General features: G+C 49.0%; 1 protein-coding gene across 1 annotated transcript in view; it reads right to left on the reverse strand.

The window, feature by feature from the left end:
- The window catches only part of SYT5 (synaptotagmin 5), a 30,563-nt gene extending 5,517 nt beyond the window's left edge, over window positions 1-25,046 (reverse strand). The window contains exons 1-7 of the mRNA XM_083411637.1: window positions 24,856-25,046; window positions 4,365-4,523; window positions 3,064-3,245; window positions 2,074-2,193; window positions 1,810-1,977; window positions 1,076-1,243; window positions 32-149 (exon numbers count right to left, since the gene is read on the reverse strand). Of these exons, the coding sequence (XP_083267763.1) occupies window positions 32-149; window positions 1,076-1,243; window positions 1,810-1,977; window positions 2,074-2,193; window positions 3,064-3,245; window positions 4,365-4,515 (907 nt within the window). The 5' untranslated portion in view covers window positions 4,516-4,523; window positions 24,856-25,046. The remainder of the gene's footprint in view (window positions 1-31; window positions 150-1,075; window positions 1,244-1,809; window positions 1,978-2,073; window positions 2,194-3,063; window positions 3,246-4,364; window positions 4,524-24,855) is intronic.
- Window positions 25,047-27,298: the final 2,252 nt, after the last annotated feature.

The raw sequence follows: 27,298 nt of genomic DNA on the forward strand, positions 1-27,298 counted from the left end.
GATTCAGTTTACCACAATGGTGAGTTCTTACCTGAAAGGCCCCCCACATCCATTTTTTTCAGGTTTTTCGCTTCTAGCACAATAACTGTCAGCTTCCCAGCCGTAGGGACATACCGGAGAGAAAAGCAAATGTCTCCCAGCTTCTCGTGCTACAGAGAGGAAAATAGGGCTAGTTTAGAGCGAGGATGGAAGCATCAAGAGCCAGTCTCCATATTCAAGGGGTGGGTGGGTGATTTAGTGCAGGCAAAACCCTTCAAACGGTTGGCAACCTCCTCTCTGCCATCCACAGGATGCCAATTCTGTGGTCAGGACTCATGTGAGTCTCCTCCTCACAGCCCCAGATGTTGAATCATACAAACTCCACATGCCAGCGAGGTGAGGCAGTTAGAGTGTGGATAAATGAGAGCACAAAGTCCACCACTGGGCTAAATTACCTCACAGGTTTGTTGCGAGCAAAAAAAATAAAAAAAAATGGAGAGTGCAGGAAAGCTTTATGTGCTGCCTTGAACTCCTTGGTGGGATATTAATGTTAAATAAATGGGATATAAATGTAAATAAATACACAAGTAAAATCATCCCAGCTATCTGATGTCAGCTGTTTATGGAAAAGAAGAAGAAAAAGAAGAGCTTGGATTTGATATCCTGCTTTATCACTACCCTAAGGAGTCTCAAAGCGGCTAACAGTCTCCTTTCCCTTCCTCTCCCACAACAAACACTCTGTGAGGTGAGTGGGGCTGAGAGACTTCAGAGAAGTGTGAATGGCCCAAGGTCACCCAGCAGCTGCATGTGGAGGAGTGGAGACGCGAACCCGGTTCACCAGATTACGAGTCTTACTTGCCCTTCACCCTAAGGTCCCAGGGTGAATTGCAACAATTAAAACACAATGTTAAAAACAGTTTTAAACAACTCACAATCACAGAAATGAGGTGGGTCCTACAAGTATCAAAAGCTGGGGTAATAAGCTGTGAGTTCAGAATTCACCGAAATGACATGTAAAGAGCCCCAACAGTGATGTTCAAACCCGCTTTCAGAGTCAGGCACTTCTGAAAGAGGGTCCACACTGATGGATCCCTACCTCTTCTTTCTCCGCCGACTGCAGGTCCCGCCACTCTTCAATGACATGGGCCAGATCCACCGTGTTCATGGGAATGCGTATCTCACCAATGGCATCGTGCTTGGAGAAGCGATCAAAGTCATAGACAGCCATGACGAGGGTCTTGCCGCCCAGTTCCGAGTAGGGGACCTAAGGGCCAAACACACAACTGGTTGATTAAATGGCAGGCGGCATTGTAAGGGTGAAGAACCCTCTGGACCTATCAGGCTCTCAGAACTCTCAGCAGGCCCCACCCCCTCTGCTCAGGCCACACCCCCTCACAGGCTCTGCTTTGCCCCCTGAGTGTTTTGGCCTGGCTGGAAGGTGTCCTTCAACTGTGATGATGCTTCTTCCTTGCCTGGATGGAGGATTCAAAGGGAGTTATGAATGTCTGGGTAGGCATTGGCTACTGCCCTAAGGGGAAATTTGCATTTGTTGCCCCACCCACTTTTGCTTCTGGTCCCGCCCACCACTGATATATGGCCCATGGTAGTTTGCCCTGAAGGGAATGTTGCGTCCCCCTGCCTCTGTGCTATTGGTCGATTCAGTGGTAAAGCCGTGTGCAATAGGGTGGGGAGGGAGAAGAGGATCTGCAAAGTATGGGGAGAAGCCAATGGTAAAAAGGGAAGGCCATGGAGTAGATGGGGAAGAAATGCTCAGCAAAGCTCAGGAACTTCAGCCAAGATGGAAGAGGGAACATGCAGAGGACAACTTGCCTTAAAAGTGAAGGACTCGTTGAATGTGGGGTTGAGGGTTTTGCGGTGCACTTTGGTCTCGTATTTCTTCTTCTTCTCTGGGAGCAGGAAGACTTTGACGTAAGGGTCCGAGGTGCCCCCGATGTCCAAGGCTGGCAGGTCAGCAGCTTGCAGAATGCCCACCACCAGCTAGGGAAGGGTTTAAGAGGAACAGAGGTAAGCTACCTTGCCTTGGGTCAGACCACTGGCCCGTCCAACCCAACTGGCAGCACTGACCATCCCTACCTGGGTGCTTTGGAAGTCATAATCAAGCGAGTACTGGAGTTTCCCCAACTTCTCCTGGGGCTTTTCTTCCTTGGGCTCCTGCAGCAGAGATGGATCCAAATCTTCTATCTCAGGCTGGACCTGGGAGGGAGGGAGGGAGGGAGGGAAGGGTCAGAGCAGCCAACAGGGAAGTATTAGCATCAAAGACAGAGAGCAATCCACACCATATACCTAAAGTACTCCATGCTTTTTCCCACCCCCCAAAAGAACCCTGGGAACTGTAGTTCCCCCTCACACTGCTAATCTTCTCTCTGCCCTTAAAAAACTACATGTGCTTTTAAGGTATGGTGTAGATCTGCCCAGAAATGTTGCCGTATGTAACACAGCACAATCTACAATTCTTAAAATGCGCATGTTGATCAGGTATATAAAACGTATTTTGGAGGCACAGAATCAAGCGCCTAATAAGGTAAAGGTAAAGGAACCCCTGACCATTAGGTCCAGTCGTGACCGACTCTGGGGTTGCGGTGCTCATCTCGCTTTATTGGCCGAGGGAGCCGACGTACAGCTTCTGGGTCATGTGGCCAGCATGACTAAGCCGCTTCTGGCGAACTAGAGCAGCGCATGGAAACACCGTTTACCTTCCCGCTGGAGTGGTACCTATTTATCTACTTGCACTTTGACGAGCTTTCAAACTGCTAGGTTGGCAGGAGCAGGGACCGAGCAACGGGAACTCACCCCGTCGCGGGGATTTGAACCGCCGACCTTCTGATCAGCAAGTCCTAGGCTCTGTGGTTTAACCCACAGCACCACCCGCATCCCTCTATCAAGTGCCTAATAGGCAGTGCTAAACTGATAGCAGCTTTTGTGTAGTTCCCTAGTTAAAAGTCAGTTTATATATGGATTATGGGTGCCTGCATGTGTGCAAGTGTGCAAGTTCAGAAATATCTTAGGAAAGCGACGACTTCCCCTGGTGCCGTGAGAGGGAAGCAGCCTCCAGCCTTGACTCACCTTGTCGATGTAGCTCTTGCCCAGTTCTTTCACCTCCTTCATGTTGATCTGGGCCTTCACTTTGTCTTTGCCTTTCTTGCCTTTCTTCCTCTTGCCGCAGCATTTCTTACAGGCGCAGAAGCAGCAGCAGAGAAGCAGGAGGCCGGCCACTATGAGGATGGTGGCCAAAGCCCAGGGCGGGACTGGAGAGGAGCAGAACAGAGGGGCAGTGAAGGTGAGTGAGCTTCAACAGCTTTTCTCTCTCTTTGGACGGAATATATATACGGTGCATCTTCTAAGTTCTGAAAGCATGCTAGTTAATGCAAGAATCTTGATGACAGCCCAGTAAAGCAGGCCAAAATTATCATCCCCCCCCACCCCACCCCCATGGCAGAAGGGGAGATAGTGGTTTGCCTAATTACTGAAGGTGTTGAGATTTAATTTTTACTTCAGGGGTGGGGGGACTTTTTCAGCCTTCCCTTCTTGAGCAACATCTGTAAGATATTCTGCTATACTTCCTTTTGGTCCTTGAATAAAAGAATCCTAATGTTCCCTGAGCTGAAATGGAACTTACTCCCTAATAAGCATGCTTAGGATATAAGCCCAAGCTTAGTAGCGAGGCCATTTCCCTAAATCCATCCATGAGCCTTCCAAGCTCTTCCTCCACATGACAGTATCCTCGCAGGCCCTTGCAAGCCTCCCTGCTTTTGTGTCACTGTCACTTTTGCGGGGACACCTTCCATTTCCCCCTTCAGGCCCAAGCTCTGGCTTCTTTCTCCAGAGTTACCTAATTCCATGGAGCTCTGCCTGAAGAAAAATCTCTTTGTCGATTATACAGCTCAAAAGGTTCCGCTGATTAGGTTAGCGAAGAAAAATACAGGCACCTGGACTGTTATAATGTTATATCCACACGTGGAACGTGGAACAGATATAAAGCATCCATCTCTAGGCCATGGGGCACTAATCAGGCTATGTATACTTTGCATTAAAACTGTTAGCCAATATAACATCCACACTTTAGCTTCAGAGATTTGACCAATCCAAGCCCATATATTTTCAAGCAGAGCTTCACGAGGGCAGGAGGGGGTAAACAAACTGGTATTTCAGAAGTACATTCTGCAAGCTTCCTTTGCTCCACTTGTGTGGAATTAGAGGACACATACAGTCTTTGTGCGTTCTCTGTGCGAAAATTAAAACCGAACCCTCATTTTAGTGCCAAGAAAGGCCAGTGTATGTGGCTCAAATAGATTAGGCATTGTTTGTATCATATCTTGATGCCCTCTCAAGCCCGTTTCATCAGAAGGTGCTCAAGCTCCACCTACTTGGCAGGTCGCTCAGCTTGTTCATGAACTTGTCTTTCAAGTCAGAAAAAACATTCTCTTTGGTGGGCATTTCGGTGGCATTGAGGGACGGCTCCATCTGGGACTCCGTCACCTCCGAGTCCACCTTGGCTGACCTCCGGGCTGCATTCATTGTGGAACCTGGAAGACGAGAGAGAGGGAGAAAAGGCTAATTTGTTAACTACTGACGATTGCTGCAAGTGTAATCAGTTAAAAACAACAACAACAAAAAAACCACCCTGTACAGTTTAACACCATTGACCCCATTCTTTAAGGTAGCGTCCCTTCCTCCCTTTTCAGATCTTTTCTTTGTTTTCCTATTAAGCCTTTGACTTGTCCCTTTATACCTTATAAAGGTAAAGGTAAAGGTACCCCTGCCCGTATGGGCCAGTCTTGACAGACTCTAGGGTTGTGCGCCCATCTCACTCAAGAGGCCGGGGGCCAGCGCTGTCCGGAGACACTTCCGGGTCACGTGGCCAGCGTGACATCACTGCTCTGGCGAGCCAGAGCCACACACGGAAACGCCGTTTACCTTCCCGCTAGTAAGCGGTCCCTATTTATCTACTTGCACCCGGGAGTGCTTTCGAACTGCTAGGTTGGCAGGCGCTGGGACCGAACGACGGGAGCGCACCCCGCTGCGGGGATTCGAACCGCCGACCTTTTGATCGGCAAGCCCTAGGCGCTGAGGCTTTTACCCACAGCGCCACCCGCGTCCCTTATACCTTATACCTAGCTGTAAACAGGTCCAAGTTCTGGAGCTCTGCAATGCATCTCTTAATAGTTCACACTGCGGTCACCTAAGATTGGGGTGGATGACCTTTTTCAGCCTGAGGTCCAGGTTCTCTTCTGGGCAGCCTCCCAAGGCCCAGTGATGGGCACAGGCACAGGCAAAAGCAGGAAGTGCAAAAAAAAAATCACCTTTGAACAGTGGGCTTGTTTCTACACATACATACACATTCACCCTTCCTTGCCCTCCATGAAGTCAAGCAAGAATCATTATCTGAGAAGGACAAAGTAATCATCAAGCCTCAGGCTTAAAAAGGTACCACACCCCTGGGGTGCAGAAAGCCACATGTTCTGGAACCCCAGGGTTTCCCAGGGTTTCTCACGGAATCCTGCACACACAAAGGCTGCACACATATTGCTCCAGGCATTTGCACTGTATGGATAGACAGACGGATGCAAGCTGGAGTGGGGGAATCGCTCAGCACAGTCCTGTTTTTGCTGCTCATGTGTTCTCCATAACTGTGAGAAGAACATCCAAACAGAGCTAAGGTTGCTGTAAGAAATTGTGAGGTCCTATATATGACCCTTTGGTTGGCATCTAAGGCCCTTCTCTGTGTGCCACCTTCACACAAGGTCTGCAAGAACTGGCCTTTTCAGTAGTGGCATGCTTGTGGAATGCTATTCCCAGAGAGATTTGCCTGTCAACACTTTATATATATATATTTTAGGCACCATGCAAAAACTTGCCTGTTTTATCCAGGCTTTTGGCCCTTAATTGGAAAGGTTTTCAAGTATTTGTGGCCTCTTTTAGTTGCGCAGGATCTGCAAGACCTATGCTTATTTTTTAAAAAAGTTTTTATTGATTGTGTTTATTGTAATTGGTTTCAGTATTTCTTTTGCATCCTGGAAAGAAACTGGGAGCCAGCGCAGATCTTTAAGCTTTGGCAAGATGTGGTTGGCTCTACAAGTCTCTGTTAATAAGCTGGCTGCTGTATTCTGAGCTAGCTAGAGCTTCCAAATGATCTTTCAAGGCAGCCATCCAATGCATTTGTCTTCTCTCTTGAATAAGCTTAGAGGTGTACAAGGTTATAATAATCCATTATTCATTTTTATTCTTTATTTTTCATTCATTTCCATTTCCATCCATTCATAATTAGTTCATTCATTTGCTGCTTTTCCCAGTGATTTTGAAAGTAAATTCAGTCAGTCTCCTGCTGCCTATAACTTTAGTAATGGTGTCCAGGGGAGCAGTTGCATTCATCTGTTGCAGCAAAGAGTCTTGTAGCATCTGGAAGACTGACCCATTCATTCAAGTAGAAGCTTTTATGAACGAGAGTTGCATCTGATGAAGTAGGCTGTCACTGTGAATGAAAGCTTACATCCTAATAAATATGTTCATCTTTAAGGCATCACAAGACTCTGTGCTGATTTGCTCCAGAAGAACTAAAATTACCACCCCTGTGTTACCAAACTCTTTGTTGTTTTATAACTTTGCCAAAACACAAAGGAAAACCCCCAGATAAACTGAAAAGGACTGCTTTGCTCCCTTTAGCAGAGGAAAGAGAAGGGTGAGAGGAGATGAAATGAGGATGATTTACAAATACATCTGGGGGATTAATACAATGATGAGATGGGGGGGGGACTAGGTAAAATGAGTGCATGGATAAAACCATAAACGGTTTTGCTCATTGGCTCTCTGGTTTTCTGGATCAGTTGCCCCAGGTTTGCTTATGCAGAATTGTGTTTTGATGTGATATATTTGGGCAGGGGGTGGGTGTGAAATGCATTAGGTCATTCTGAGCTAAAGTTTCTCAGAATGCGTTTTTTGGGGGTATAATCTCTGACACACACCCTCTCCTCTTTCTCGGAGCCTTAGAAAAAGAAAGCCAAAGTACTGCAGAATTTTCTCTGAATTTTCTCCATGATTTATTTTGTTATATTAATGTTTTTTGGTGAGTGGATGGGTGGCTACCATCCCCAAGCACACAATGCCCTGAGCTTTGCTAGGTCCAGTGCACTGTGGAGGGTGGAAAATGGTGGCTGCATGGTTAGCACTTGCAGCAGCAGCAAAAAGAAGAAGAAGGAGGAGACTCTTGGCATGGGTGGGGCAGAGGGGGGGGGAAAGAAAAGCTGTGATACTGCCATGGCTAATTGTGAGCCCCCATCCTGAAGAAACTGGGATAATTTATCCTCTCCTTATAAAAAAATCACTGAAAATGTCTGTGCCCCCCCCCCCCATTTCTCTTCCTTCAATTTGAGAGGCCATCTGTGGCCAGCACTATGTGCAGCAGATTGTGGAAATTGACGTTATTGGTTTGTTTTTGTTCTTGTTTTCATTATATATTTTGTGTTTTTTATATTGCAGTTTTATGTTGTGAACCACCTGGAGATCTATGGATATAGGGGTGGTATACAAATTTTAATAATAGCAATAATAATACTTTGTTTGAAAGCAGGAGCCTGGATCCTTGGGCTGTCATCCAACAGAACGGCAGTGTTGGGAAACCTTAGCCTGAGGGCTGCATTCTGGGAGGCAAAATGAAATATATATATTTGTACAGTTGGCTAGTTTCTGCACACCCCCCCCATCTCTATCCTCCTGCCAGGCAAGCATGAATCCTTATCCTATCAGGACAGATCCCAGCCAGGCAAAAGCACTCGCGAGGAGAGTGCAAGTGAGGGCTGCTAAGGAGTGTGGCTTCAGAGTCCTGAGGGCCACACTGGAAGGTGTGGAGGGCCAGATCTGGCTTCCCCCTCCTTGCAAAAGGCTGTAGTATTTCTACATTGCAGAATGGGGGCGTGTTGCTTCTCCTTCCCAGTCTCCTCTCTCAGCTTCTCTGTCACACACGCCCCTCACTCAAAAACAAAGATGCTCCCTTCTGCTGAGAGCCATCTTGCCTCAATGAGGGTTTGGCGAGGGGAAGGAAGACGCAGCTGCCGGGGCGCACGGACTCCCGCGACAGGGAAGCCGCTGATTGGACGGGGGCATCTCCCCTGACGCTTGATGGACACAAAGGCAACAGCTTGGCGAGGCGGGAGGGAGGGAGAGAGGGGGCGGCAGCCCCTCGGGGACTTTCCTCGTAATCAGGCAGGCAAGCAGGCACGTAACGCAGGGACGCAGCGCTGGATTTCAGGACCTTGGAGAGCATCAGCGCCCGGCGGGCATGGACAAGTGCGCTATTGATCGCCTTAGCAGAGGGCTGCCCCTCCTCCTCCCCTTTTAAGACAGTCCATCTAGAGAACCCAGGCGTCCTGAGTGCAGCCATCCCTCCCACCCCCCACCCCAATCCCTGCTTTTACTACCTAGCCTTTCCTGGGGAGATCGGAGTCTGGCTCCCAGCCACTCTCCTCCCTTTTAACTCACTAGCCCTCCCGCCCCGCCTCCACAGTGCAAACCACTCAAAATGGCCTTCTCTCTAGATCCCTTTAGAGTGGTAATGATTTCCACTCTAAATAATTAAGGAGGACCGAAAAGAGCTGGGTGCGGAGGACGAGAGGGAGCCCGAGGGAGCGCCCGCCTCGGATTATCATCCCCAGCGCTTGGCCACCGTCTCTCCGCACATCAGACTGACAGGCCGTTTCTCTTGGTTGGACACTCCCGTTTATCTCCTGACAAATAGGCCGGAACGGCCTCGGGATTCGAAAGCAGCCGCCGCCACCCGAATAAATGAATAAAAGAGCACGGTTCAAGCCCAACTTGCTCCTGGAGGCAGCATTTGAACTCAAGACTCGCGGTCTGCTTTAAAAACAACATCATAGGCTTCCCTCCCCCATTCTGTATGTGGCTGAAAGGAAAACATGAAAGTGGCACGGAGAGAGCTGCGATTTGACTCTTTGATTGGGGGTTTTAAGGGCGCTGTTCTGGTAGCCACTCATGGGGAAATTTACTGGCGTGGTTATTGTGCAGAAGCTAAATGTGCTTATAGTGGTTATGAGAAAGAGCTGTGAACAAGAAAGCCTGCATTTCAGACTTCAGCTCAGCCACATAGATAGATAAATGGTGATCTGCTGTTAGTATTGATTGCGGATGCTGCTTTCCACCATTTTAATAATAATAATAATAATAATAATAATAATAATAATAATAAATACATTAAATGCTAGTCCTACTCAGAGTAGATCCTTTGAAGTTAATGAACTTGATTAACTTAGGAGTTAACTGAATACAACCCACGCTGTACAATCCTGGCTTATAAAGGTAAAGGTACCCCTGCCCGTATGGGCCAGTTGTGTCCGACTCTAGGGTTGTGCGCTCATCTCACTTAAGAGGCCGGGGGCCAGCGCTGTCCGGAGACACTTCCGGGTCACGTGGCTAGCGTGACAAAGCTGCTCTGGCGAGCCGGCACCAGCGCAGCACACGGAAACGCCGTTTACCTTCCCGCTATAAAGCGGTACCTATTTATCTACTTGCACTTAGGGGTGCTTTCAAACTGCTAGGTGGGCAGGAGCTGGGACTGAAAGACGGGAGCTCACCCTGCCGTGGGGATTCGAACCGCCGACCATGCAATCGGCAAGTCCTAGGCACTGAGGTTTTACCCACAGCGCCACCCGCGTCCCTTAATCCTGGCTTATAGGCAGGGCTTAAAGCAGCTCCTGTTTCAGATATAATGTGTATCTGGCTTGGCAAACCTCAGGCGTATTGCATAAAAATGTGGTGGAAAGAGCAGGGAAGGGGACCATGCAAACACAAAGGTTATCTGTGGTCCAATAAACCATGGTTTATTTTACTCACTGAGATCCTTCCATCTGAACTGGGCTTCTGTGTGCAGGAAGAATTAACTACAGTTCAGTACACATGTTTGATAGAGAGGGGTGGATATTAGGGGGTATTTTTAAGGAAACGAAAATGGGAGCTGCATTTAACTCTCCATAGATTCAAAAAAAAAGAAAAAAAAAAAAGAAGAGAGAGGGTTTTAAAATGTTATTACATAAATGACACTATTTATTTTTATAAGTGAAAGGGATCCAGTTATTTAAATACGCTGTGTGGGCTTGTTCTGACTGCCATGAACAGTGATGTTCACAGTCTATCAGGCACAATTTTACTTTTAAATACTGTTTCGGTTTTGATGGAGAAACTGAACGGAAGGGAAACGGCGTCTGTGGAGCCAGAAAGACACAAAGAAATCGATGGACTGACAGATGTTCTATTTATTATTAGTCGAAAGCCCTCCGCTCTCTGCTCCTGCCCTTCCCGTCTCAACCTCCTGTGTCCGCCGCGCATGACAGGCCCTGAAGTCTGTCACCCACCTGCCACACTCATTCTGCCTCCCCGCCTCTGATAGCTCGCAGATGGGCTTGGCACAGCTTATGCGCTTCTCCACAGCCCAAATCCTCCAGACATTGTTTCAGAAGCAAGGATTTAACACCTTGCAGCTGCTGTGCAGAGAAAGGGATGCTTGAGTGCAGGAGATGATTCATGTCTTTACCAGGGGATGGTCTGGAGGCAAGCGATGCAGCTGCCTTGCTGTAGCTACGCAGGTCTGGGCCTCACCTTTCCTCCATGGCAACACTGAAGCGTTGTAGTTCTTCCAGGGAATCTCTCATCCAGGCGCTGAACAGACCCAGCCCTGCTAAGAAACTGCATCCTGCGTCTTCTGTGCTCCAAAACTAATGCCCTCCAAGCATCCTGCCATTGCAGCTACACAGGAAGGTGTCTTCTATGGAGTCAGACTATTGAGCCACCCAGCTCAGTACTGTCAACTCTGACTGCCAGCAGCTCTCCAGGAAGGGAACCCCTTCCAGCCCTATGTAGAGATGCAGGGGGCTGAACCCAAGACCTTCTGCATGCCAGGCAGATGCTCTACCACTGAGGCAGGGCTCTGCCCCCAAAGGATCACAGTACCTGCGGTAAATGGGTCTTAGGTAGGGCTGGGTGATATCTGGTTTTCAACTTCTTGATGTACCACCAGCTAAACATCACAGTATACTGATATATCACAATGTCTGAACTAAGGATGGAGCTAGGTACAGTGGTACCTCAGGTTAAGTACTTAATTTGTTTCGGAGGTCCCTTCTTAACCTGAAACTGTTCTTAACCTGAAGACCGCTTTAGCTAATGGGGCCTCCTGTTGCCGCCGCGCCACCAGAGCACGATTTCTGTTCTCATCCTGAAGCAAAGTTCTTAACCTGAAGCACTATTTCTGGGTTAGCGGAGTCTGTAACCTGAAGTGTATGTAACTTGAGGTACCACTGGCTTCATGTTTTTCCCCACATTGTGATTTCTGCATAGCGCACACACCATGATTTACAATATATTGCCAGTTCAGAATTATGACACTGATATCACAATATGGATTTCAAACCGGTTTGGGACGATATATCAATATATCACCCAGCTCTAGTCCTAGGTTATAAACTCTGTTAATGTGATGTGTTACAAACAGTGCTCTAAGCAAAAACAAACATCTCTTGTGGGTCCTGTTGATCTTGGTTCCACAACAACATCTTTTCCCCATATGCATACTCATTCAGCACCAACCTCTCTTATCTGTGGCCAGGCCTCTGCCTCTGCTTTTTATTTTTTAGAGAAACATATGAAATACAGTGGTACCTCGGGTTAAGAACTTAATTTGCTCTAGAGGTCCGTTCTTAACCTGAGGTACCACTTTAGCTAATGGGGCCTCCCACTCCCGCTGCGCCACTGGAACACGATTTCTGTTCTCATCCTGAAGCAAAGTTCTTAACCCGAGGTACTATTTTTGGGTTAGCGGAGTCTGTAACCTGAAGCGTCTGTAACCCGAGGTACCACTGTAATATGATATGAGAAATGAATGTACCTCTGAGCATGTACAGAGTGGTTTCCTTCCACCACTGCATCCTGTCCCCACAAACAACAGGAACTTCCTTCCCAAGCAGACAGCAGGACTCTCAAATAAATGTCTTGGGTCCATGTTAACACAAGAAGAGACCTGCTGGATCAGGCCAGAGACCACACAGATGCCTACGAGAAGCCTGAAAGCAGGCCCTGGGTGCAACAGAGCCTTCTCCCCACTTGTGATTCCCAGCAACTGATATTCAGAGAAATACTGCCGCCGCCCCCATACTGTAAGTTATTTGGTCAACACCTGTAACTCGCTTCCACTCCTTCAGCCCCACTGCTCTCCCCGCACCCATCTTGCTTTTCATGTGGCGGCGGCAGGGAGAGGATATAAAATGAGGCACATTAAAGAAAATGAATCTAATTTGCTTAATTTGCCACATTTATTTATTAAGCTGACTAATTGCGGAATCTCGGTCTGTGTGCGTGTGTTTTCAGATTTCCAGAACTCCTGTTTATGCAACAGTGTGTCCTGAGATCAACCCTCTTTTTCTCTCCCCCCCCCCCCCATTTCCTGGACGAATGCGCAGTGACACCCCTCCCCCCTCAAGCTCCAGCGACGCCTTCCCAACCCGGGGGCCTGTTTCCAACTTGTCCCCAGATTTCCTGTCAGCTTCAGCTTCCCTCCCTGTCCTCCAGTTTGCTCATCCATACTTCACAAGGCTGTCAGAAAGGAAGAGCCTTGCTGGGAGGGAGGGACTGAAGGTGGGGGTGGGGAAAAACTGGCCATTTCCCCCCCTTCCTTCTAGGAGAAGTCGCTTCCTCTCTTGAGCTGATTGACTTGGGTGTGCAGGGGAGGGAATCAGATTCAAAAACTAAATTCTCCCCCCTCTCAAAAGCACCTTCTCTTATTTCACGCCCGGTTTAAGTGATGGAGTTAGTATTGTTTTTAAGGCAGGCATAACAATAAAACTCTGAGTGGGTTGGGGAAAGGATGCGATTCGCGTAGCTATGGAGGGAACTCCTTTTTCTGTGGGGGTGCAGGGCTCAGCGTCTACAGCAGCGATGAATAACCTTGTTTTTCCCCTGTTGAGAGCCATATTCCCTCGGGGGAGAGGGCAATGGTCAGGGAGGGGCTGCATGCCTGCCTTGAGAGGTTGGCAGGACCCGAAGGAGGAGTGGGCGAGGCTCCTCCTCCTCCCTCTCTCTCTCTGCCGCCGCTTTTCTCTCTCTTCCTCATGTCTTCTTCGACTCTCTATGTACCACTCCTTTCTCTCCCTCCAACACGCTTCTCTCTGTGTCAACCCTTCTCTCTCTCTCTCTCTATCACTTTTTTTCCACCACCCCTTTCTCTCACACCCTTCTTTCTCCTTGCCCAGTGGGCTGACAGATGAGAGAGCTCGCTCTTGCCAGGCCTTCTTCCACCATCCCCTCCTCCTTCTCCATTTCTCTCCTTCTGGTCTCCTCTTTGCACACAAAATAAGGCCGAAGGTTTTTCCTGCAGTTAGGCTGAGGGTTTCTTGGGAGAAAAGCAATGACAAACCTAGACAGCATCTTAAAAAGTGGAGACATCACCTTGCCAACAAAGGTCCGAATAGTTAAAGCTGTGGTTTTCCCAGTAGTGATGTATGGAAGTGAGAGCTGGACCATAAAGAAGGCTGGTCGCCGAAGAATTGATGCTTTTGAATTATGGTGCTGGAGGAGACTCTTGAGAGTCCCATGGACTGCAAGAAGATCAAACCTATCCATTCTGAAGGAAATCAGCCCTGAGTGCTCACTGGAAGGACAGATCCTGAAGCTGAGGCTCCAATACTTTGGCCACCTCATGAGAAGAGAAGACTCCCTGGAAAAGATGTTGGGAAAGATGGAGGGCACAAGGAGAAGGGGATGACAGAGGACAAGATGGTTGGACAGTGATCTCGAAGCTACCAGCATGAGTTTGACCAAACTGCAGGAGGCAGTGGAAGACAGGAGTGCCTGGCGTGCTCTGGTCCATGGGGTCACGAAGAGTCAGACATGACTAAATGACTAAACAACAACAAGGCTGAGGATTACATGCAGCCCTTGACTTGTAGGGTCCTTGCTTTTCGATCCCTAGCCTGCTCCAGTACAAACACTTTAGCTATCCCTATTTACAAGGGACAGTTCCCATTTTCTAATCATGACCCCTATTGAAATACTGTCTCTGTAATCCCCACCTCCCCTTTTGGGGTAAGGACTTTTAACATTTGTTGCCAGGGCTAGTCGCAAGAGCAGTCATGCTTCGAGATTCAGCCACCTCCTTCCCAATTAACACTGAGCAAGTCAGTGAGTGTATCTCATCTCCAGAGAACGTGCATGCAAATTCCTGCACATTAACATTAAGGCTCCGAGGACTGAACATCTTGCCACCCGCTGCAGCTTCACGCATTGTATGTGAAGGTAGCAGCAGCAGCAGCACATTAGTTGGGTATCTTCAACAGGGATAGAGAAGAACCTGCAGTCATCTGGATGTTGTTGGCCTTTCTGTTGGCCATGATGAGTAGGGCTGATGGGAGCTTCAGTCAAACAACCTGTGGAGGATCATTAGGCCCTGCCCTACCCCCTAATCATCAACATTGGCTGTGCTTGTTTTGTGACTCTTTGGTTTGTGACTCCTGGCTCCTGACTCTTGTCTCAACAGCACTACTTTGAACATCTCATCCACTGAGAGGAGGAGGAAGTCGGGAACACTGTCTTCGAACAGAGGAACAAAGCATTAAGACCTTGCTCTTAATGTTGTAAACAGCAAGGAACGTAATAGCCAGAGTGGATGGCAAAGGCCCAGACTCATTTTTCCCTCTCTCCCTCTTCCCCCTCCAAGAGCAGATGTCTTACCAGATTAGCAGTTTCAGTCTCTTGCCTTGTGGGTGGCTCACACTCACTCGCATTACACGTTGTGAAGTGTCAAGGAATAGATTTTTTTGGGGGGGGGTAAGACAGAGAAGAGCATTTCCTTGCTGAGCTGGTGGTTGTTCCAGCAAAGGTTCACCTTCTTTACACAACAGATCTTTGGACTCGGTCAGTCTCGCACGGCTGGCCCTAATGTGAGACAGGGTGCACCAGCCTGTTCCTGGAGGCAGATTGTAGGGTGCCAATGAAGAAGAACAATTTATCAATTACCTAGTAGTTCATTAGATGATCTTTCCTTCACACTAAAAAGGTAAAGGGACCCCTGACCATTAGGTCCAGTCGTGACCGACTCTGGGGTTGCGGCACTCATCTCGCTTTATTGGCTGAGGGAGCTGGCGTACAGCTTTCAGGTCATGTGGCCAGCATGACTAAGCCACTTCTGGCGAACCAGAGCAGCACACATGCTACGTTTGTAATGTTTTGTAGGGTCAACCCAGTGAGATGGGCAGGGTACAAATAATACAATTATTGTTGTTGATGGTGATTAGATCAATCAGTTCAAACTACCCTGTTTCGAATAAAAACGCAACTGCATTAATTATATATAAAAAATAATAATGCACAAACTTGAAAAAAAAGCCAGCTTCTCCATTGAAGGAGATTCGTGTTCTAAGATGGCAATGGCTGTGCAACATGAGTCATGATGTCTGGGTACTACGTCCAACACTGGAAGTGGTATGACTCTAAATACCACTTGCTCAGAATCACAAGTAGGGAGAATTGCTCAGGTCCTGCTGGTGGTCTTCCCAAAGACCTCTGGTTGGCCACTGTGAGAACAGGATGCTGGACTCAATGGGCCTTTGAAGTGGATCTTCTTATGACCTTCTGAGCATAGCCAGTGAAGTATGTATCTTTCCCCCTTCAGCAATATTATTTATTCACAGGTGCATTTATACAGATGTAATAAATTGCAGTTGTCTTCAGTTCATCAGCTAGAACTCAAACAACACATCCAACATCCTGTTTTTCCGCAGTGGCTAAGCAGATGCCTCCAGGAAGCAAACAAGCAGAACCCAAAGGCAACAACCTGCCCTAGCTGCCTGTCTAATCCTCAGAGGTTATATTATCCTTGGATATAATAATAATAATAATAATAATAAATTTTATTTATATCCCGCCCTCCCCAGCCGAAGCCGGGCTCAGGGCGGCTAACAACAATTAAATAATCAAATAATCAAACATTCTAAAAACATTCCATTATAAAAATTAATTAAAGTCAAATTAATGGCAACCGTTGAGCAAAATTCTGTGCAGGTTGCCAGAGGAGGGAGTCAGGCTGGGACCTGACCAAAGGCCTGGTGGAACAACTCTGTCTTGCAGGCTCTGCGGAAAGATGTCAGGTCCCGCAGGGCCCTAGTCTCTTGTGACAGAGCGTTCCACCAGATTGGAGCCGCAGCCGAGAAAGCCCTGGCTCTAGTTGAGGCCAGCCTAACCTCTCTGAGGCCTGGGACCTTCAGGATGTTTTTATTTGACGAGCGTAGGTTTCTCTGTGGGGCATACCAGGAGAGGCGGTCCCGTAGGTACGAGGGTCCTAGGCCGTATAGGGCTTTAAAGGTTAAAACCAGCACCTTAAACCTGATCCTGTACTCCACCGGGAGCCAGTGCAGCTGGTATAGCACCGGATGAATGTGATCTCGCAGTGAAGACCCTGTAAGGAGTCTCGCTGCGGCATTTTGCACCCTCTGGAGTTTCTGGGTCAGTCTCAAGGGCAGCCCCACGTAGAGCGAGTTACAATAATCCAGTCTGGAGGTGACCGTCGCATGGATCACAGTGGCTAAGTCAGGGCGAGAGAGGTAAGGAGCCAACTGCTTAGCTTGGCGGAGATGAAAAAATGCCGCCTTTGTTATAGCTGCAATCTGCGCCTCCATGGAGAGGGAGGTGTCGAAGATTACACCCAAACTCTTAACGGATGGTGCTGGCACTAATTGCACCCCCGCTAGAGATGGGAGTTGCCCCCTCAATCCCATATCGTCCCGTCCCAGCCAGAGGACCTCTGTCTTCGAAGGATTTAACTTCAACCGGCTCCCACGTAACCATCCAGCCACAGCTTCCAAGCATCTGGTCAGTGTGTCTGGGGCCGAGTCAGGGTGGCCATCCATCAACAGATAGAGTTGGGTGTCATCAGCATACTGATGGCAGCCCAGCCCAAAACTCCGGACAAGCTGGGCGAGGGGGCGCATAAAGATGTTAAAAAGCATCGGGGAGAGTATCGCACCCTGGGGCACTCCACACACCAAGGAGTGGCGGGATGACAATTCCCCCCCAAGCGCCACCCTCTGTCCCCGACCGGAGAGAAACGAGCGCAGCCATTGAAGGACTGTGCCCTGGATCCCCACGTCGGCCACGTCGGATATGGGAGCCTATTTAGCTTTGGTGGACAAATAGCCGTCGAGGGCTTTGAAGCCATCTAAACCAGGAATCACCACCACCACATGGCAATGAATTCTGTAAGTTGATTTTTCAAAATAGGATAAAGGTAAGTGAACCATGCTTGTTTTTACTAGGGTTGTTTATATTCTACTCTTAATTTAGACCAGGGGGTCACCAACAGTTTTTAGGGCCATTATTTTTTTGAAGTACCATGGGCACAACCCTTCTCTGGTCACTTCTTGCTTACTATTCTTCCACCCAAGGAGACAGAAAATACACATGTGTGTACTCAGAATCACACTTCACGTTCCCAAGGGATCTGTGTAAAAGTTGGATCCAGCAGAATTCATCCGAGCGACGATGAAAAGCACATAGAGCTGAAACAGGAAGTGGGAAAGAGCACCACTCTTGCCACTTCCTCCTTCATCTTTATGAAGGTATCCATCCTTGTGGGAGCCAAGCGAAGGGTGCCATGCCACTAACAGGTACCACATTGGCAACTCCTTTATTTAGGAAATCCCTGAGCAGGTTCACAAATCAGAATGTTCAGTCTACATCACAAAATCAGCCTGTTAGTTTGTCGAACTCATGGACAGGCTGCTTTGAAGGCTTATTTTGGTGACATTTTCCCTCTGGGGGCAGCAAGTAGGGCAGACACAGACAAGGTCTCAGCATCCCAACGAAGACTGTGCCATAACTTTACAAGTAAGGAAATATTGTGTGGCATCAGCGCAGAGCTCATCCAAGTGGAGACGGCAGAGAGAGTGCCATAATTACACCACAATGGCCGTGCCAGCCATTCTATTCAAAGAAATTAACACAGAGACAAACATTTCAGGCTGACTGCCAAACAACCCCCCCAAACAACTGCTAGCCAGTGGAGTAATGAGTCAGAACATGGCTGAGGCCTTTCTGCTGAGCCCTGGCCTACCACCACCTAGTGAGATGTTAGATGGGAAAGGAAAATAAGGAATACTCAAGATCCGTATTATAAAACAAATCAATGATTAGACCTTCTGCCTGTATGCAACAGATCAGAAGGATGGCATCCAAATGGCTGCAAATAAGCTAACGGTTCAAAATGTTCCAGGAAAGCTCTTGGAATTCAAGAACAATTTATGCAGTGTTCTATGGTGGGATCCATTCTTGGAAATTTTATTTTGTGAGCAGAGCCAAAGCTAATGACATTCAATGCAGGACTAGCTTCACAAACCACACGGCACAGCAAGGATCCTATACAGGTGTACAAAGAAGTCATTCCTTCTGGATAGAGTGGAGCTTACTTTGCAGCCTTTCTGCAGGAGGCACAGAATCCAGAGGCAGATTTAGCACAGTGCGAGCTGTTCCATCGCACCGGGCGCTGAGCCTAGGAGACGGCACAGGGCATCACAACTATGGCGGAGTGATTTGAGCAGCACAGAAGGCGAGAGGTGGGAGGGCACCGAATTGTGGCCTCACACAGGACATCACTGAAATTTGAAAGACCAGACTCTGCCCCTGCTGAATCCCACCCCTGCCTGAAATCTGCACCCTAGGCTTAGTCAGCAGGCATCTTGCTGAAGCTAAGGAGGTCTGGATCTTCTAAAACCCTAGATGGGCAATTATCCAGGCAAATACATCCATGCTGCTTTCAGTTTTATCATGAAAGAGAGGTGGAATATAAGATGGGATGGGATGGAAACATATCCCGGAAAACGCAGAAGGTTCCAATGGACGGTCATGATTTTTGAGGGACGGATTCAGGAACATAACAAAACTTTACATTTGCATTCAAAGTGGATTAAAGCACCCTGTTGTTGTCCCAGTGAGAGAGATCCAATTATAAGTCAACAACGGACCTTTTGCAGTTTGGAAAGCGATGGGGAAATGCATTGAAATGTGTGGGGTGGGTGAATCACCAATGAGAAAGATGTGTAAATTCAGGAGGAATGCAGGATGGAGGTTCACAGTTGCATCATGACAGCCCTGTAAACAGATCTGAACAAATGCTCCACAAAGACTGGATGTAGCCACAGCCTAAGCTTTGTGCAAGCAAATCAGGATGAGTGCTCAATAATAAATAGGTCACCTGGAGGAGCCCAGAGTTCCTGTTGACTAAATTGAGCCTGCAGGAACATTCTGGAGCTCCAGCTACGAAGGGATAGGTAGGCTGACTTCAAACTATTCTCTTGTGATATTAAAACCAGTGCTTTGAAATCCCTGGCTCATAACTCAACGTCTCACAGGGCAATCCTCTCTTTGTCTGCTCAGAAGGAAGTCCTGTTGACTTTAATGCAGGCATGCCAACTCTAGAGGGTGTTAGCCCCCTCAATATTAATTAGCAGGCTGCTCAGGACTCTCTCCCCCCCCCCCAATATTGAGGGGGTGGAGGAGACCGAAATGCCCAGCTGAGTGTGGTGTAGTATCAAAGGCAGGTTCCTCCTAAGAACATGAGAGGAGGTGCCGCCACTATTGAAGCCGCGCAGCACTGGGCAAGGCCTCCTCCCGACAACACACACACATGCTGTGCCACTGGGGGCCTCCAGTCTTTGACTCAAGACCCTGCCTCTGCTCCAACGGGCTCTAGTCCCAAATAAGTGTTCATAAGGTTGCTCTGTGAGTCACTGAGCTGCTTTAGGAGTTTCTAGCAACTTCCCAAGGGGTAGCAGCCTTCTTGCAGCAAAAGCAGGAGAACAAGGTGAGCTTATACCACAATAATGTGTCCCATCTCTGCTATACAGTGTGGTGTAGTGGTTAAGAGCTGTAGTCTCGTAATCTGGGGAACCGGGTTCGCATCTCCGCTCCTCCACATGCAGCTGCTGGGTGACCTTGGGCTAGTTACACTTCTCTGAAGTCTCTCAGCCCCACTCACCTCACAGAGTGTTTGTTGTGGGGGAGGAAGGGAAAGGAGAATGTTAGCCGCTTTGAGGCTTCTTTGGGTAGTGATAAAGTGGGATATCAAATCCAAACTCTTCCTCTTCTCTTCTTCTATACATTCAAAGCAGTAGCGTATCACTTAAAACGGTCATATGGTTTCCCCCAAAGAATTCTGGGAATTGTAGTTTGTTAAGGGTTGCTGAGAGTTCTTAGGATACACCTATTCTCCTCACAGAGCAATCTGTCAATTCTTCTCGGCACCCTTAACAAACTACAGTCCCCAGGGTTCAGTTTCTTGGGGGAAGTAGAGCCACTGTTGTTTAAAGAAGAATCACGGTGCTTCAAATGTATCATGCCAGAGAGGCCTAAGTTTGCCAGTTTCTAAGGCAGGGGTGGAGAACCTTCCGGATGTTGTTGGACTACAACTTCCATCAGTCATGACCACTGACCATGCTGCCTGGGGCTGATGGGAGCTGGAATCTAGCAACATTTGGAGGGGAACAGGTTTTTTTCCATTCCTGCTTTAAGGCACCACATGCCTCTGATGATTTTAAGTGTTTGTGTTCAAAGTGTGTGTGTGTGTGTGTGTGTGTGTGTGTGTGTGTGTGTTTGTTTGTGTGACAGAGAGAGAGAGAGAGAGAGAGAGAGAGAGAGAGAGAGAGAGAGAGAGAGAGACTATACCACTATACATAATACATATGATTGGTTTGGAACATGATTAAATATGTAATCCCAAAAGATGTCCAGCTTGAGAATAACAGCGTTGTTGGTCACTAAGCTCTTTCCAGTTAACCCTCAGCCCATCCCCCCCACACTCCCTGCATCACAAAACAACACTGGAGGTGTGTTCGACCTTAACTCTCTTTCCAGCTCTAACTTGCTCCCTCACCTCTCAGAAGACTCAAGAGACCTGGCTTCCTCCCAAACCTCTCACCCGCTGGATTTCTTTATGTATTTTAAATCAAGGGACACTGGGACATCACCAGAGGCCTTCCTTTGAATCACAGGTGCAATGTATCTGGCTGTTTGTTTACTGGCAAGACACTGGGGGGGGGGAGAGAGCACTCTGCACATGGCTCAGAATGCTCTTTCTCGCCACTCCAACCTTGCTAGGCACTGAAAGCGGGTTCTGGCCAGTTGTCCACTACAAAGCCCAGATCAATTGCCTCAGGAGGTACTGGACTGGTGGCATGAGCTTAAAGTCCTAAAAGCTGGCTCAAATTAAGCCCAATAAAATCAACCGGATCCTTCCAGTCTTCCAGAGGAATCAGGACAGTGGTAGCCCCTGCCCTTTGGGAGTGGCAGGGTAGAAGGCAGGAGGCCCAAACAGCAGGTGGAACTAGAGAGCCAATGAAAGGCAGGACCAACCAAGTCTAGATTTGTGTCCCCCTCTTCCCTGCTGAGTTCTCTTCCTAAGGAAGAGGTGGAAGCTGAAACCCAGCTCAGCCCCCCCCCCCTTTAAGTAAGAAGGCAGGCAGGTGAAGACTGACTGAGGGCAAACAGGTTGGTGGGCAATGCCCCATTTGTCCTAATAGAGGAGCCTCCACTGAATTAGGAAGCCCCTCTTCACCTCACCTGCTCTAATTCACTCCTGTTGAAGCTAGTTTCAGGGGCTCCCTCCTCAGATTTTACTGCAAGCTCTGAGCTCAAAGAAAACCATTGCACAGGGGAGACCTGCTGAGAGTCCAAGCAGAGACTCCAAGGAAAGAATGAGAGAGAGAGAGAGTCGCCCAAGGGGCAGAGATGCAGTTTCATTCATGCACACACCCAATGTACCGTATTTTCTGTGTATAAGACACCCCCATGTATAAGACTCCAAATTAAGAAAACACGCCTCAGCACTACCCATGTATAAGGCGAGCCCCAATTTTAAACCTATTTTTTGGTTAAAAAAACTAATCTTATACATGGGAAAATACAGTAAATGCCTGGCTGAGGACTGGGGTGGCTGGCTTGGTGATGTCGGAGCATTCACAGCAACTCTCTCCATCTCCTTAGGAAAACTATGGCAACCAAATGCAAGCCTCCTCTTGGAGCCATCTGCAGGGACACACACGCACACCAAGCGCAACACGCCCTTTGCACAAGCAAGGCCTGCATCCCTCCCTTCCACCTCCTTCCAAGAGTAGAGCATGCACAGAGTGCTGAAGAGTGAAAAAAAAGAGGTGTGGTGAGGGCATCTCCCATCTTTTCATAAATCTAGGAGCCCTTGGCTCACAGCCCTACAGGAATAGAAGCATGCTGAAATGTTGGATAAGGGTCTGATGGTTAATAATTTTTGAAGCACTGCATGGCCTTAAAGCTTAGCTTTGCCATGGCAGAATGTTCCCATTTTACAGATGAGGAAGTGGGACTAAGTGACTTGTCCAAGGCCACACACAAGTCTGTAATGGAGCAAAGTAGCTGGTCCCACCCCCCACCCCCATTTCCTACCCATTGGGTCACTCCAGTTTTCACACCCAAAAATGAAGTCCTGACTGCAGCTGCTGTCCTCAAAAGCCAACTCACCTCCTAATAAGTGGGAGGGACGATAGCCCAACCCTCGGTTAAAAGGCTCTCCAGATCTTTCTCTGCCTGAGAGGCTTTATCTCAATGGCTGGAAGAGCGCTCTCTGTCTGCTTAATTTCTGCATATCATGCTCTCAAAGAACCAAGCCAGTTGTTTTGCTTGTTTCAAAGCAGCAATCCTAACGGGCGTGAGGTTTGTTGTATTGTGTTGCCTTCTTTTTGATGGTTGGATTGCTGTGCTTCTAACAATTGCACCATAGACACAAAGTTAATGCGTGGCCCCCGCACCCAGCTGACATAAGGATGCAACGAGGAGAAAGCTTCACCTGTTGAATTCCTTGCCTGTCAAAGAGGGGTTAAACAGCCCTGCCATGAACAAAGGTGAGAAGCCAAAGCAGGCGTTGAAATTTAGCACTCCTTTCTTCAAAGAATTTATTTCCCTTGCTAATTACAGGTTGGGCGGGGGAGGGGGGGGGGGAGTTGATTGGTGCTCAACAGCTACTCTGGCAACATGTTTCCAATTAATCCTGGTGAGCCCAAATCGAAATTAATCCCTTTTAATCACTGTCACTGAGCTGGGCTAACAGCAGTCGGTAGAACATGATACTCTTAATCTCTGGGCCGTGGGTTCGAGCCCCACGTTGGGCAAAATATTCCTGCATTGCAGGGGGTTGGACTAGATGACCCTCGGGGTCCCTTCCAACTCTACCATTCTATGATTCTATGATCCAGTGTGATATTGGCCTTCCCCGTACAGAGCATGCATGTGTATGGGTAGGAGAGAGAGAAGTTGGCAAAGCAGGAGATTTAGTGTTTCTTGACAGGGGCCAAACCTGCCTGGACACCCTGAAACGCCCCCTCCACTCTCAGCCAGTCTAGCATAGTGGTTAGGGTGCCAGAAGGTCCTGGGGAGGCCTGGGTTTAAATCTCTGGGTTTGGCCATGGATTTAGCTGGGTGGCTTTTGCGCAGTCTCCATCCTAAACCTACCTGGCGAGGTAGATCCCAGCATAAATTAGGGAGGAAGCCACAATGGACAACCCTTCGAGATCTTTGGAGAAAGAGTGGAAGACTAATGACCGCCTGCCCCCACTCCCCGCAATTCACTCAGTGATGAGATGCTCTCTTAACGTGCTCAGAAGCACTCTTAGCATGACTTCCTATGCTACAAAGCCAAGGCCTGTTACTGAGAGGAGGGCTCAGCCTGCCCTGACGCGCGTCGAGCTGGACAACGCCTCCGTTCACCTCCGCGAGCTGTGTTAAAGTTCCGCCCCGCCCTGGAGACAACAGACCGCAGCTTGCCTCGCCGTGAATTGTGGATGGTACTGTAGCAACTCCCATCGGCTCAGACGCCAGACTGAGGACGTTATTGCCAAATGAGCCTCTTTCGCCTCCTGCCTTCCCGGAGGATAGCCGAGCCACCGCGGACCCCAAATCTTGCACCCTACCCAGGCTCCCTGTCGAAGTCTATCTCCCCAAGGAGAAGGCAGTTCCCCAAGCAGTGGCTGTTTCCCTTAAACGCCCCCTCCCTCTCTCCAGCCAAGCAATCCACACACCTCCCTTCCATCTCCTGCACGGTTGGGGGTCGGGAGACCCACATCTTCCCCTCGACTCGCACCCTCCCTCTCCCATCCCCGTCAGGGGTTGCTGGCTTCCTGTGCGCCCAAGCCTTATAGATGGAGTTCACTTATTTAGATGGGTTTAAAAGGGGTGGGGTGTCATATTTGCAGCCATGCGAGTGTGTGTGTTGGAGGGGGGTGGGGGTCAACTGGCCATGCCCCATTGAGCTGCCGTGGAAAGGTGGCGGAGGATGCCATGATTCTATTAAGTTCGTACTCAGCACTCAGTTCTTCAAAATCACAATTGCGCTTTCTGTTGACCATGTCTCCACCCGCTCACCCTTTTCGATGCCAAGCGGGTCTTGCCTGGGCACTAACGCCCTCCTGGGCCTCAGTCTCCCCCTGGCATCGCTTGGGTAGGAAAAACAAGCGAGCGTCCTCCTCTGTTTCCACCTCCCACCTGGTTCCATCCGCTGTGCAAAGCTCACCGGTCACGTCTCCCTGTTCGCCCTGGACACAGGTAAGCCACCTGCCTTTGTTCCCCAAGCTTTGGGGAAAGCGGCCCCCTTCCGGGGGGAAGGGGTTCCGCCCCCTGTTCTCAAGAGCCCATCCTGCCAACCCTTGATGGCTTGAGAGAGAAAGATATATCCTCTCAGGCAAAAGGAAGAAAGAGAAATTCAGCACAACTCATAATCTCTTGGGTGCGGAACCACCCTCTCTCGCACTTCTGGCTAGAAAACCGAAGTCCCAAAGGGGCGCATCTTACCCTTTTCTCTTTCCGCTTTCTCGGCAGAAGAAGTGAGGTTTGCTGGGCAGATCAAAGGCAAAGATAGGACGGAGGCAAATCAAAGCAGTTCTTCTTCTGAAAAGGAGCAGCGCGAGCGAGGAAGAGCGCAGGCTGGTAGCTTATTGTGCTTGTGTGTTTGGGGAGAGCGAGCGAGAAAGCGCAAATGAGCTGTCCGCTTTCCGTGGTGCTGAAACGTTGCTGGCTGCGGGGTGGGGCCGGGAAGGAAGAGGTGGGGTTAACTAGAAAAGTGAAGAAAGGAGGGGTCGAGGGGTGTGTGTGTGTGTGTGTGTGTGTAGCGGGGGGGGGGGGGGCGGGGCAGAGAAGAGATCTTCGAAATGGCGAATTGAAAACAAAGCCAGATCAGTTCTTAGAAGCCTTCAGGTGTTTGTGGGTCTAACGCCGGAGGGAATCTTTTGAAAGTGAGGATAGGAAGATGGCGGGGGCGGGGGCGGAACTAGCGTTAGCAGGTGGAGACCCACCCCACTGTTTATGTCTTTGAGAGAAAAGGACCGAGCCGGAGAGAGCTGTCAGTCTGCCATGGGGGGAAAGCAAACCCAGAGATTTATAGATATAGCCATATTATACCCGCAAACTTCAACCAGTTTCAAACAAGTGAAAATATGGCTTCCTCCTTCCACTTTGCGCCGCCCTCCAACAAACGCAACAGGGACCTGCTTTAAAATCCACTGGATACTCTCCTAAACACACAGATCCTTGCGAGGAACATGCAAGCGATTTAAGTTGCAGGAGGTGCAGATACGGCCACTATACGGTCCGTATGCGAGAGGTGTGTTTGTGTGCATCTCGGTATGTGGGGAGGGCCCTAGTTTGATGCGAGAGCATCTGCCTTGCATGCAGAAGGTCTCGGGTTCAAAGTAGGGCTGGGGAAAACTCCCTGCCTGAAACCCGGTAGAGCCGCTGCAAGTCACTGTGACGAATACTCCCGCTGGATGAACCAGTGGATCTCAGTATAAGGCAGTTTTCCTATGAGTGCATGAGACAGAGAGCTATAAGATCGCCTATAAGCCACCCTTTACCCACCATGCCATAGCAACCACCAGGTAGGTTAAAAAGACAGGCTAATTGGGGGAGGGGGTCGGTCTATGCCCACCCCCTTCACCAAATGGTGCAGAGATTTTGAGCTGCTAAACACTGCACGGCGAAAGTCACCTCACCGAGGAAGATTCAGCAACACCCAGAGGGTGATCGTGTGGTGATCGCCTCTGGAAATTGTTTATATTGTACGCTGGAATCTAATCTGTGGAGCCAGGGGTGGGTTAGGATTCTGTTTGGGACACATCAGATACACAGGTGAAATAATGTCCGGTGAAATGTGAATTAATGTCAGTTAAGGAGGATGTGTGTGTGTGTGTGTGTGTGTGTGTGTGTGTGTGTAGAAAGAGAAATATTGAGGTGCGTGTGTGTTGTAGAATGATGGGTTTATGGTGGAGGTCAGTGTTGGGGGTGCGCGGAGCTCAAGGCAAAGTGGAGAGGTTTGTCATTCACAACTGCGAGGGAGAAAGGAGCATATTTCTTAATGTGACTATAGCACAGGGTATACAGAAAAGGACCTTACGAGAGCTGGTTGGGAAAGGCAGGAGGAGACGGAGAGGAAGGACGGCGTTGCTCTTGGCGACAGGGGGAGGGGCGCGCCGCTTGTATGAAGGAGAGGAAGATGGAAGAGGCGTGTGCATGGTTTGGAGGGTGGACACAGTGTGGGAGCTTGTGTGAGATTGTGTGTGTGCGAGAGAGGAGAGACATGAGTGCCCTCCTGTGGAGGGAGCGAGTTCTGCAACTTACTGTGCCACTAGCGCGACGCGCGCGCGTCCCTGGTGGCCAAGAGTTCCCTGCTGGGAAGCCGCCACCAGACTATGTGCGCTCTGGGGGAATCCAAAGCGAGGACGCCTCCAAGCTTCTAGGCTGCCAGGTAGTCACTCTCCGTCGCAAGAACCTGGATCCCCGCACCGAAAACCCATCTGCACATTCCCTCTGTCCCCAGTGCAAGGCAGCCTCGGATCCTTCATGCTTGAAGCAAGGTTTTCCTTTGGGGAGGTCTGCCCAAAAGCAGTTCGTGGGTGCAGCGCAATCAGTGACCTCCCAAAATCTGATGCAGGCAACGGCCGCAGAGAAAAATATTTAAAGGGTTGGGGACTGAATGGAGCTGAGCGACCAACCTGTACCAAACTGGGGGGTGAGTGTGAGTGTGTGTGCACGCGCAAATAAATGTGCTTTCCCCCCCAGGGGATATCGACACACCTCTTTTGTTGTTGTTAAAAAGTGCGGCACTTACTGTAACAAATTTCATGGTGAGTACCGGCACCCATTTTTCTAGGGCAAAAAGCATTGTTTAAATCCATGCTTTCGTTAGCGAAGAGAAGAGAAAGCTCAGGTGTGGGTGGAGGGACAAACATCTCAGTTAAGA

This window comes from Podarcis tiliguerta (genome assembly GCF_965153285.1).
Source record: "Podarcis tiliguerta genome assembly, chromosome: 13".
Lineage (NCBI taxonomy): Eukaryota > Metazoa > Chordata > Lepidosauria > Squamata > Lacertidae > Podarcis > Podarcis tiliguerta.